This window comes from Hyperolius riggenbachi, chromosome 5, assembly GCF_040937935.1.
Source record: "Hyperolius riggenbachi isolate aHypRig1 chromosome 5, aHypRig1.pri, whole genome shotgun sequence".
In the NCBI taxonomy this organism is placed as follows: Eukaryota; Metazoa; Chordata; class Amphibia; order Anura; family Hyperoliidae; genus Hyperolius; species Hyperolius riggenbachi.
In genome coordinates, this window is record NC_090650.1 from 388,669,424 (window position 1) to 388,682,132 (window position 12,709).

A 12,709-nucleotide genomic window follows, 5' to 3' on the forward strand; every position below is an offset into this window, starting at 1 on the left:
GCGTCTGTCAGACGCGTATCTCCGCCTCTCCCCCGCCCCTCTCAGTCTTCCTTCACTGAGAGGGGCAGGGGAGAGGCGGCGATGCGCGTCTGACGCGACTGGAGGCAGGGCTGCAGCCGTTAGCCCTGCCTCCAGGAAGAAGAATACGAGCGACCATTTTCCGACCAACTTTTGCGGGGGGTGGGTTGGGGGTGAAGGGACCCCCGTTAAGCTGCTGGATAGCGGCGTTTTAGCAGGGGCACACGTGCCCCTGCTATATATAAGACCTGAAGCGAGATTTAGTCTCGCTTCAGTGTCTCTTTAAAGTCACTTATGGCAATGCATAAAACTTAAGCCTGGTACACACATACAATTTTGATAGTCTAAAGATTGTCTAATTTCATCACTTCCATGTATTATGAGAGCTTACCTACCCATTCTGTATTCAAAATCTGTTGGCTCTCATACTACATGGAGGAGTTAAAATTGATCACTCATTGGCCAATCAAAATTGAAAGTGTGTACCAGGCTTTAGCTTCCAGTAGGCTCCACTATTATCATTTCTGCCACAGAATTGCCTGATCCATCCCATCTTCTTCCACTCTCTACGAACCATAAATGACTTGTGTTGGCCAACCGCCTTCCCCTAAAATTGACGCAGAAGCTGGGGCCTTTAATCGCTAAATTGTAGTTCTTTCTTCTACAGTTGAAGGCCTCTTGCACAGTGCAAATTGCAAATCTGATTTCTGATTTGCGATTCTGATTTTCCCTGGATGCTATCAACAACGCAGAAAAAATCCAGAATTGTGCGTCAAAATTGCCAATCGGAATTGCATGTAGTGTGCAAGAGACCTGAACTTTGTCGTGTGGGGTCTAGGTTCCGGGTTTGACTCCTTAACACATATTCATCCTAAATGTGGTTGAGCTTGGGATGCATATCCTTGGTTTAGAAGTGAGCTTTTAAGCTCCAAGGTTAGATGCTGGAAGGTGTGCTGGTTAAGGGCTCTGCCTCTGACACAGGAGACCAGGATTCAATTCTCGGCACTTCCTGTTCAGTGTGGAGGGTGCATCTATTCAGTGAGGAGACCTTGGGCAAGACTCCCTAATGCTGCTACTGCCTATCGAGCGCTCCCTAGTGGCTGCAGCTCTCACGCTTTGAGTCCACTATGAGAAAAGCGCAATATAAATATCCTGTTAAACAGCTTAAATGATTCAGCCACGTCCCAACATGACGTACGTGGTGATGTCATCTAATGCATGCACACATAAAGTGGAGAGGGGGAGGTCTTGGGAATCAGGGGGCCACTGATCAGAGGAGGGGAGTAGTTCATTTTAGATTGACCAAGTGTGAGAGCTCAGATCATCCTTATTGGGAGCGCACACACACAAAAATCAATGCAGTTCCACAGTTATAAAATTTTCATACATATGATAGCTGGACAAGGCAGACCAAATGTAGTCAACAGTTGCATTCAAATGTTGTTCAAAGTTTAAATGTGTACACGTTCTAATTTGTAGATAAACGCAGTCAGTCAACCATGCATGGTTTTCTGACCAATTTATCAAATGTCTTTTGACATTTCTGGATTACTGTTCATTAGTCAAGTGAGTAAGAGCAAAGAAAAAGGAGAAAAAAATACCTTATTGTCATTAGCCCATAAGCAAGGCCTGTGAAGCAGCCTAGGAATGCATTCCGTCGAGCAGATCTCTCAGAAATACCTAGCCTAGTGTTTAACAAATAAAACGGATCAAACGGTACTCTCCAAGGCATTAGCTTTGGGTAAGCGCGCTCGTGGAGGCGAGCTTGTAATTGCTCTTACGTGTTACGATGAGTTGATTATACTCAGCCTTTGATCATGTGTAACGTGATTTCATTTGCTTAACCAAACATTCCTGGAGGATGCTGTTCAGCGGAGAACCCAACTCTGTTTGGAGAAGGAACTAATAATTAGCTCTCTACATATTTGGACACAGTTAATGTGTTGTACTAAAGTGCCTTATTTAATGGTCTTTACATAATCACTACGCAGAGTAGCTGGAAGGTACGGTATGGTTAAGCATCCTTAATAACTACCATAAATAAGGACGGTTTGGAAAACAGTAGTCATGTATGTAGCAGGATTTATTTTTATTAAATTTTTTTATCGTGACTGCAGATATGTAAGGATACTTTAGTACGTAGCTAGTTAGTTAACCCTGGATACACAGATTTTTTTTTTTTTTAAGTTTATTTTGATAAATGAGACCACCCTGAACTGCTGGGTGGTCTCCATATAAAATGAAATGCACTGAGTATATGCTGGATAACATTGCTTTCGGAGTCTTCCTATAGTTACTACAATACAATTAGGTAAATCTACCTTTAAAAAAATAAAAAAAAATCTCTCTCTCTCTCTCTCTCTCTAATCTTTTGGCATTATATGTATTTCTGCACAAATTGGTCATAAAATGTGATCTGATCTTCATCAAGTCACAACAATAGACAATTATAGTCTGCTTAAACAAATACCACACAAATGATTACTGTAGATGTTTCCAAGTTTTTATTGAACGCACCATGTAAACATTCACAGTGCAGGTGGAAAAAGTATGTGCACCCTTGGATTTAATAACTGGTTGAACCTTCTTTGGCAGCAATAACTTTAACCAAACGTTTCCTGTAGTTGCAGATCAGACGTGCACAACGGTCCGGGGTAATTCTTGACCATTCCTGTTGACAGAACTTGTAAGCAAGGTTACAGAGGCGCCAGTAGTGTAAAATCAATACAAAGTTTAAAAATAGTGAGGTAGTTGGTGGACTTACCTCCCCAATGTAGACACAAGATAATGTCGATTTTTGCAACACACAAAAAACGTTTTTCACATACTCCAATTGATTGCAATGCGTTTTGTGGGCTCAAGCCACTTCATCAGGCTATAGACTGGTGCATAACACTATGGGACAGAAGAGACAATGCAACGAAGTATCCTGGTACAATATGTTGTCACTATAACATCTTCAAACATTTTAGGATAAACATACCAGTGTCTCTCACATGGGTTTATGATCAATTTTATATTCAGGCAATTAGAGACCGGGTAATAATATAAAAAAAGACATATGGCAATCTACATTTACTGTGCCTAAAGTGGCTTTTCATGTGCTAAACAACTGATTAGAAAAACTCTATCATTTATGGTATCGGTCCAAGCATGGACGAAGGTATAAGTGGTGGTGTCCATAATCACATTGATACAGTGTGTTATCCTGACGGTGCAAAATATCGTCATTTAGTAAACCATTAAGTGCTCTGTGCAATCCGTGCTGGGTGCAGTTTCTCATTTGAGCCGGGGTTCTTACCTTGTAATCAGGATCAATCAGCTTAACGCCTCTGTGCCGAGCTGCCGTTTACCTGTGCTTAATATAGTATATCTAATTGATTAATTTGCCTTAATTAGCCTATCGGAGGTGTTTCTTCCTATGATGTGTAAAATCAGCACCGGGTTTGTTATACAAGCAGACGGCGCGTTCAGTGACGTCGCACGCCTGCATGGTGTCTATTGGGCATCAAGTAACAATGTGGGCAGTACTGGTTGTGCAGATGCACCTATATCCAGTTCGCACATGCACCCGCCCACCGGAAGTATTGTCGCCGTCATGTTTGTTTAGGGACGGTGCACCCATAGTTCAATAGCACTCTCTGATCGTGACTTAGTGGAATTTGGACACAGCGACATAGTGTGTTGCACTGCTGGCAAGGTTGGGGAGACTCGTATTCCTAAATGAGACTTGTTATTTGATGTTTGTGGATGAGAGAACCAGAGTTCTTAAGGAGCAGGATCGTGGGTTGCCATGGCGACCTGAATGATACATATTGGGCTAATCCTTGTTAACCATTGCAATACATTTTTGGAAATAAAATAAAATGTATTAATACAATATATTGTAGTGGTGATGGTGAAGAATAGGCACACTGAGCCGTATCTTAAAAATTAATACAATAAATGAATGGCAGTGGGTCGCCATGGTAACCTAAATGTTATGTATTGGGGTAGGACACGTTTGGTGACCTGGCACATTAAATATTGGTTCAACTCATGCAGTTCTTCCTGGTTAGACATATGGAACAGACATATATAAGCAGTAAATATGCATATACAGATACATGTAAAAAATAAAAAAGGGGGGTGCATATACAGATACATATAAAAACATATAAAAACTAACATATATTACTGGGGTTAAAATACGAGATAAAAGATCTTGCTAACGGTCAGTAACATGATGTATTACACACAAAATTGTTTGATTTTTTTTTTTTTTCACACAAGCATATAGATTGGACTTTGTGCAGCAGAGGGGCCAGGTGGTGGGTGAAAAAAAAGGGGGGGGGAAAGGTTTTTTTTTTTTAGGGAAATAAGGGAGGGGGGTTGGGGTGGTGGGGAGAAAGGGAGCGAGGAAAATGAATAATCCACACATGATTAAAAGAAGACAAGATATAATAATACACAAAAAAACATTATAAAATAAGACATAAAAAAGAACTTAGAGACACTGAAGCAAAAACAATATATGATATTATGATTTGTATGTGTAGCACAGCTAAGAAATAAAACATTAAGATCAGATACATCAGTCTAATTGTTTCCAGTACAGGAAGAGTTAAGAAACTCCAGTTGTTATCTCTAGGCAAAAAAGCCATTAAGCTCTACGACTTTCAAAGTGGTGGAGAGGGCTGTCTTCTGACTTTTATTATCTCAACTGTTAGTGAACAATTTTATTTTTCTCTGCCAGAGGGGAGAGGTCATTAGTTCACAGACAGCTCTGAAAGAATCATTTTGAATACTGAGTGTTGTATAATCTGCACATATTATAGAATGATGCAATGTTAGAAAAAACACTATATACCTGAAAATAAAAATGAGAATATTTTCTTTGCTGCTAATCTTCTAGTAATTATTAATAGTACACAGCCAAATCATTGTATCATTTTTTTTCCGCTTCAGTGTCTCTTTAAGTTAATAGTACAAGTTCTCAATCTATTATATGGGAACAGGGATAAAAGAGAGGACCAATAAGTGATTGGTACTGTAATAGTTGTAATATTAGTACATTTTCTCCAGCTGCTCATTTAGGCCAGCTAGAGTTAAGGTTTTCAAGATTTGGATCCAGTACATCTCTTTGTTTCTTTAATTATTCAAAGCTAACTTGGCGTGCATTGGTGATTTGTTCAATTAATGTGATGGTGAACAGATCAGGGTTACTGTGATGGTGAGAGGTGAAGTGTCGTGACACAGGGGTCCCCAACCTTTTTAAGCCCGGGGCCCACTATCCCGACCAAACTTTTCTCTGGGGCCCCCCGGGGGGAGGGGGGCGTGGTTAGTGGCGGCGGCAGCCCCCCCCCCCTCTTTTCCCTGATTTTGAGTGTAGTATATAGGTAAGTAGGTATCTAGGTATAGTTGCCCCCAGTATAGGTAGCTAACACAGTTGCCCTTGTATAAGGACTATAGTTGCCTCAGTATAGTTAGTTAGGTAGTATAGTTACCCAAGTATAGTTAGTACAGTTACCCCAGTATAGCAAGTACAGTTACCACACTATAGCTAGTACAGTTACCACAGTATAGCTAGTACAGTTACCACAGTATAGCTAGTACAGTTAGCCCAGTATAGCAAGTACAGTTAGCCCAGTATAGCAAGTACAGTTAGCCCAGTGTAGCCAGTACAGGTAGCCCAGTAGTTACCTCAGTATAGCTGCCCCAGTGTAGCTAGCAGAGGTGCCCTCTCCCCCCCGTGGCCGCCGCTCCTGTTACCTTATGAGCGGGCGTCCGCTTCCTTCCTTATATTCTTCCAGCCTCGGCTCTCCTCTTCGCAGCATGTCGTATTACAGCAGTGCTTCCTGCGTGGCTGCTGTAAGGAGGGAAGGAGGTGGGGTAGCGGCTTCCTGTAGCGGCGATACGCATCACCGTTACTATGGGAACCGCTGTCCCGGCTCCCTTGGCTCCTTACAGCAGCTGTGCAGGAAGCGCTGCTGTAATATGACATGCTGCGAAGAGGAGAGCCGCGGCTGAAGGTATATAAGGAAGGAAGCGGCTGCCCGCTCATAAGGTAAAAGGAGCGGTGGCCGCGGGGGGAGAGGGAGAAGCCGTGGCCCCCCAGAAATCTGCCCAAGGACCCCCAGGGGGCCACGGCCCCCAGGGTGGGACCCATGTCGTGACAGACTGCGTAATGGGTAATTTTTTAGAATATTCCTTTTGTGCTGTCCGACCCTTTCACGTACCAACTAACTGTTTACAGAACTGTTTAAGTTCAGCAATATTCTTGGGATGTCTGGTGTAAATCGCTTTCTTGAGGTCATGCCACAACATCTCAATCAGGTTGAGGTCCGGACTCTGACTGGGCCACTCCAGAAGGCATATTTTCTTCTGTTTAATGGCCTCAATTCACTATTCTTAACTCCTGTCTTTAATAACTCTTCTGAGCTGTTTTACAGTTATCGCAATTATATCACCATGGTGATAACTGTAAAACAGCTCAGAAGAGTTATTAAAGACAGGAGTTAAGCTTAGTGAATTGAGGCCATTCTGTTGTTGATTAACTTCTATGTTTTGGATCGTTGTCCTGTTGAAACGCACATCTTCTGCTGAACTTCAGCTGGTGAATGGATGACCTTAAGTTCTGCAAAATGGCTTGATAAACTTTGGAATTCATTTTTCCTCCGATGATAGCAATCCATGCAGGCCATGACGCCCCAAAGCAGCACCAAACCATGATGCCCCCACCACCATACTTCACAGTTGGGATAAAGTTTTGATGTTGGTTTGCTGTGCCTCTTTTTTTCCCACACATAATGTTGTGTGTATCTTCCAAACAACTCAACTTTGGTTTTATCTGTCCACAGAATATTTTGCCAGCACTGCTGTTGAACAGCCAGGTGCTCTTTTGCAAACTTTAAATGTGCAGCAACTTTTTTTTTTAATTTTTTTACAACAATGGCTTCTTCGGTGTTATCCTCCCATGAACTCCATTCTTGTTTAGTGTTTTATGTATCGTATATTCGCTAACATATGCCAAAGAGTTTAATAAGTCTTTAGCTGACACTCTAGGATTCTTCTTCACCTCATTGAGCATTCTGTGCTGTGCTCTTGCAGTCATCTTTAGGCCCGGTTCACATTAGCGTTCGCTATCAGGATTTTCCGCATCGGATCCGGAACGCATACTGTACAAACGGAACGTACGTTCCGCATAGCAATGTAATGTCTATGCGGACGTTCACACGCGTCCGTTCCGTACGTACCGGAGCCGGATCGGATCCGGACTCCGGACTCTTTTCCAACATGCGCTATTTTTTGGGTCCGGATCTCCGGCCCACGCATCCTGACCGGAACCTGACCTGAGCCTGACAGCACCATCAGGAACACAGAAACCAATGGGAAACGGAAGGCACAGAACATACTGCCTACAAAAACCTGACGTTCTACCCCACTTCCTATGCGTATCCAAGCTGCCATTTCGGATGGGGACACATGGGCCAAGCATGTCTGGAGTGGAGCAGCAGTGACAGACGTGCTGGAGCTGTTTGGCAGAATGTCGGAGGTGGAGGTGAGGCCTACAGCGGAGGAACCTGATTCTACAGGTGCACCAGGTGCACCTTCTGCTGACCCCAACATTTTTTTATTTAATTTCGCTATTTTTTGCCCACGGATCCGGATGGCAGCCTGATGCATGCCTGATGCAAACGGACCGGATCCTGATCGGAACCGTACGGTAAAACGCAAGTGTGAATGGGGCATAACCACTCCTAGGGAGAGTAGCAGCAGTGCTGAACTTTCTCCATTTATAGACAATTTGTCTTACCGGGCACTGATTATGAACGGCAAGGCTTTTGGAGATACTTTTATAACCCTTTCCAGCTTTATGCAAGTCAACCATTCTTAATCGTAGGTCTTCTGAGAGCTCGTTTGTGCGAGGCATCATTCACATCCGTTTTTTCTTGGGAAAAGTAAACCCAAAACTGATGTCTGTTTTGTATAGGGCAGGCCAGCTGTAACCAGCACCTTCAATCTCATCTCATTGATTGGACTCCAGCTGGCTGACACCTCATTCCAATTATCTCTTGGAGACAAAGGGTGGGGACATTTGAGAAAGGGTGGGTACACCGGAAAACTGTTGCTGTATTGTATAAAGTTTGTCTCAAATAAAAGGCGTTTAGCGTCCTGCAAATCGTGTGGAACTAGCTCTGTCTATTTCTGTATATCTGCTAAAAAAGGTAGATCAGCGCATCAGCAGGCCTCCTCTGATTGGATACCAACAGAGATGCGCTGAGCCCCCCCCCCCCCCCCCCCCCGAGACAACAGATGCTCTTTGAATCCAAAAACAGAATAAAAAAAACCTCTACATGTGCACTAGTTGCCAACTATTAAATGGGAGTGTCGGCCCTTAGAATAAACTTGCAGTGGAGAAAGGCAGCGCTACTCATGACAAACTGCATCCAAATGACTAGCTCCATGAGTGTGCAGAGCCTACAGATGCACCAAATTATCATTGTTGGAGGATGTTGGTTTTCATAATTGTTTGCATGCAAATTAGTAGCAAAGTACTAGACCCTAGGTTCTCAACGTGTGGTACGCGTACCCCAGGGGGTACTCCTGATGATTCCAGGGGTACTCGGGTTGATATATTTAACAAAGAATAACAAATTTAGAGTTTTAGAAAATGATAAATCTTAGCTAAAATACTAATTTGATGTTGTTTAAATAGTTAAAAGCAATAGTAAATGCTTGGACATGGTTTATAACCAATTATCATGAACTAAGATTAAATATATATTTGTCAAGGGGTACTTGTGATAATATTTACTATGCTAGGGGGTACTTGGTGAGTACAGGGTTTTAAAAGGGGTACATACCAATGAAATGTTGAGAAACACTGTACTAGACCACCCCACCTCGATGAGGTCATCCTCTGCAGGAGGGTCCCTAGCTCATCACCAGGCTACTTCCGTCTGGGTACCTACACAGATAGGTTGAGAAGCTGTGGCTGGATGGTGTAGTGATTAAGGGCCCTGCCTTTGACACAGGAGACCAGGGTTCAAATCTCTGCTCTGCCTGTTCAGTAAGTAGGCAGATTTAGTAGGAGACCTTAGGCAAGTCTCCTTAACACTGCTACTACCTATAGAGCGCGTCCTAGTGGCGGCAGCACTAGCACTTTGATGTCCGCCAGGAGAACAACGCGGTATAAATGTTATTTGTCTTGTCTTGAAGCTATATAGATGAAAGATCGGTTACACATAAATGTTACAGATGCTGAAAAGTGGACAAAAGTGGGCAGAACTGCGTTAATGGGCTCAGGCCCTTAGTGATATTAAAATGCCCCATGTATCTCAAACCAGATGGACAGTGCTGTATGTGGTGTTTCAAGTTTATCTGAATCAACATTTTGTAAAATAAGACCCTCTAAAAACAATTCTTGAAAATTTTGGGCAAGATGAGTTCTTTGTACATGTTTATATTATTAAATTATCATATTTGGATATCTTTTGTCTTTTTCAGAATCAAGGCCACTTTCCGTCCCAGCAAAAGTGCTTCACACCTTCAAAGAAGGTAGCAAGACTCCAGAAGAAAGAATGAAGGAGTTCATGGGCATCGTGTGGAATGCAGTGAAGCGTCTTACTCTTCAGGTGAGACTTAAAATGACCTTTAAAGGGACTCCGAGCAGTGCAGAAACTATGGAAAGATGCATATCATTTTAAAGCTCTCTTTCTCCTCTTCCCAATGATATATAAATCACCGCCCTACGCCTTTTAGTTTTCGCTATTTTCGCGATTGAAATTGCCGCGGCCACGATTTCAATCGCAAAAATAAAGAAAACTAAAAGGCGTAGGGCAACAATTTAGGCGTCGCCAGAAAGAGGAGAAAGAGAGCTTTAAAATGATATCCATCTTTCCATAGTTACTTGTATTACACAGGACGACACTTTCCCCAGTGTCAGCAGCTCCATTCAGCAGAAAAAGTCGCCCTGTGTAATACAATGTAACTATGGAAAGATGGATATCATTTTAAAGCTCTCTTTCTCCTCTTTCTGGCGACGCCTAAATTGTTGCCCTACGCCTTTTAGTTTTCTTTATTTTCGCGATTGAATTCGCGGCTGCGGCAATTTCAATCGCAAAAATAGCGAAAACTAAAAGGCGTAGGGCGGCGGTTTATATATCATCGGAAAGAGGAGAAAGAGAGCTTTAAAATGATGTGCATCTTTCCATAGTTTCTGCACTGCTCGGAGTCCCTTTAAATTATAGGTGGAGTTCAGCAAGAAAATTATTTTTCGCTGCTTTACAGTGTTTAGTCCCTCCATGGTTTCTTGCTCTTTTCCAATCCACAGGAGCCTTGGGCCATACTTTCTAATTTGGAGTAGGCTTGCCCTCCTTTTCAACTTTCCATAAAAACTTTCTATAGAAAAAGACCAACCCAATTGGGTTTGTGCTAGACATGACACAGAACATATTTACATTGTTCTTTTCTCTTGATGGACTTAAAGCGCCAGAGCTGCAGCCACTAGGGCGCGCTCAGCAGGCAGTAGCCGTGTTTGTGAGTCTTGCCCAAGGTCTCCTTATTGAATATGCACTGGCTTGCTGAACAGTAAGAGCCAAGATTGGAACCCTGGTCTCTTATTTTGGAGGAGGTGTCCTTAACAAGTACACTATCCAGCCACTGATGTGCTACTGCACATCTTCAAGCTATCTGTACCTGCGCAGTAGCACAGGCCTGATCAGCTTCAGCTTTTTCCGCTAAAGCCTGAGCGGGTCTGTGCTACTGCACAAGCACAGTGCGGCCGCATGCTCACAATCTACGAAGGTGTCAGGGCTGGGGCAGCATGGCTGAGGACGGGGAAGCCTCTGGAGGACCCGTAGATTTTCCCCTCGCTTGGTAAGTTTGTAAATTTTGGGTTTGCAAACCTCACAAGTTTGCTTTAAAGACTTGAAGATGTCAGAAATACTCCTGCTCTATTCCTAATTGAATTTGAAAACATACCTATTACATAATAGGAAGTCATTTTTTTTGATTCATTGCGCTAGTGCAGAGTTACCCTATGAGGGTGTTCCCACAGCTGTGTTGCAGTGTGTTTAAAATTGCAATCATCCTGGGTTCAGCATTTTCGCACTGATGGTGCATGAAGGAATGCTGCAAAATTGCACATTACTTCAAAAGTTGCTTTGCAAAATTGCAATCACAGTTGCTAAGTAGTTATGTTTTGCATTGTGAACAAGGCCTTAAGTCAGTTATATGATTTTATTAAAATGCAATACAATCACATGCATTTTCCAAACATTTGCTTTGCACCTGGTCTTCGCTAGCTACCCACTGAGTTTAAACTTGTAAGGAATGAACTTAAAGTGAACCTTAAGTCTCGCAAAAAAAAAAAATGAGTTTTACTCACCTGGGGCTTCCCTCAGCCCCCTGCAGCCGATTGGTGCCCTCGCCGTGTCTCTGCGATCCTCCCGTCCCCGCCGGCGACCACTTCCGGTTTCGCCGACAGGCTGGGAACGCGTGTGATTATTCGCATTCCCAGCCACAATATCACCCCCTATTGCTGCTATGGCGGCCTCCTTGCAGAGACACGGCGAGGGCACCGATCGGCTGCAGGGGGCTGAGGGAAGCCCCAGGTGAGTAAAACTCTTTTTTTTGCGAGACTTAAGTGCCTCTTTAAAATACAGCAGAATAGGCTACATTTGGAAAATACTCTACAAGCCAAATGCAGTTGTTTGTTTCTTAAATGCAGGTTAGTCATGCTCCACAAACTATATACTAAGAGTTCAAACCCCACATTTAAAGGGGACTAAGCAACATTTTAACCCCCCCCCCCATTTTTAACCCCCCCATTATTATTAAGCATGCATTTTTATGTACTACTGAGGTCCCCTGAGTAGTATATAAAAATGCATGCTTAATAATAATTAAAAAAAAGTCCATTTTACCTCATCCTTTTACATTTAAGAGTTCAGTACAGGCTATGATTTCTACTTCCGCTGGCTTGCAGGGCCTGCGGATATTGCAGATAGCTAAGGTTGTAATTAGTATTTATTGCACAGTAGCGGAGAGCAAACAAAAGCTTTCATCAGCAAGGTGGATTGGTGACGCCGCTGTGCTTCAAACAGAGAGTCGCACATGCTTAACCTCAGACCTTAAAGCGGATCCGAGATGAAAAACTAACTATAACAAGTAATTTGTCTATGTATCTTATCTAACGTTTAGATAGTTTACACAGCATATCTAGCTGCAAACAGCTTCAAATATTTGATTATTTATTCCTGTGGTACAATGAGGGCAGCCATGTTCTGTTTGTTACATTGTCAATTGTGTATAAATTCAGTCCCCTCTTCTCCTCCCTCCTCCCCTCTGCTTCTGAAATCTCTGGCTAGTAACACCTCCCCCTCCTCCTGCCCAGACTGAGCTCCCATAAGCCCTTGCTACTGTCTGAAAATGCCAAGGCTCTCTGAAAAGCTGTGGGCGAGGCTTGTTTAGTTTATAAGATATTAGAGTATTAAAACAAAAACAGCAATTTGGCTTGAGGAATGCCCTATAAACTGTATGAAAGGAACACAATTATGCAATGAGTAAAAGTTTATCTCGGATCCACTTTAACATTGGCTAAGGGCTGTGAAAAGAGGAGGGGGTTAATTTCCCCCTACTTTATGGAACATGGCAGCTCCTTCAGCTTTTGAAACCAGGAAAATAATTCAGGGTACTTTTGCAGATT

General features: G+C 42.9%; 1 protein-coding gene across 4 annotated transcripts in view; it reads left to right on the plus strand.

Moving 5' to 3' along the window:
* The window catches only part of VPS13B (vacuolar protein sorting 13 homolog B), a 1,202,086-nt gene that overhangs the window by 498,105 nt on the left and 691,272 nt on the right, over window positions 1–12,709 (plus strand). For all 4 annotated transcript variants that reach the window (XM_068237718.1, XM_068237720.1, XM_068237719.1 and 1 more), the window contains exon 22: window positions 9,508–9,635. In XM_068237718.1, the coding sequence (XP_068093819.1) occupies window positions 9,508–9,635 (128 nt within the window). The remainder of the gene's footprint in view (window positions 1–9,507; window positions 9,636–12,709) is intronic.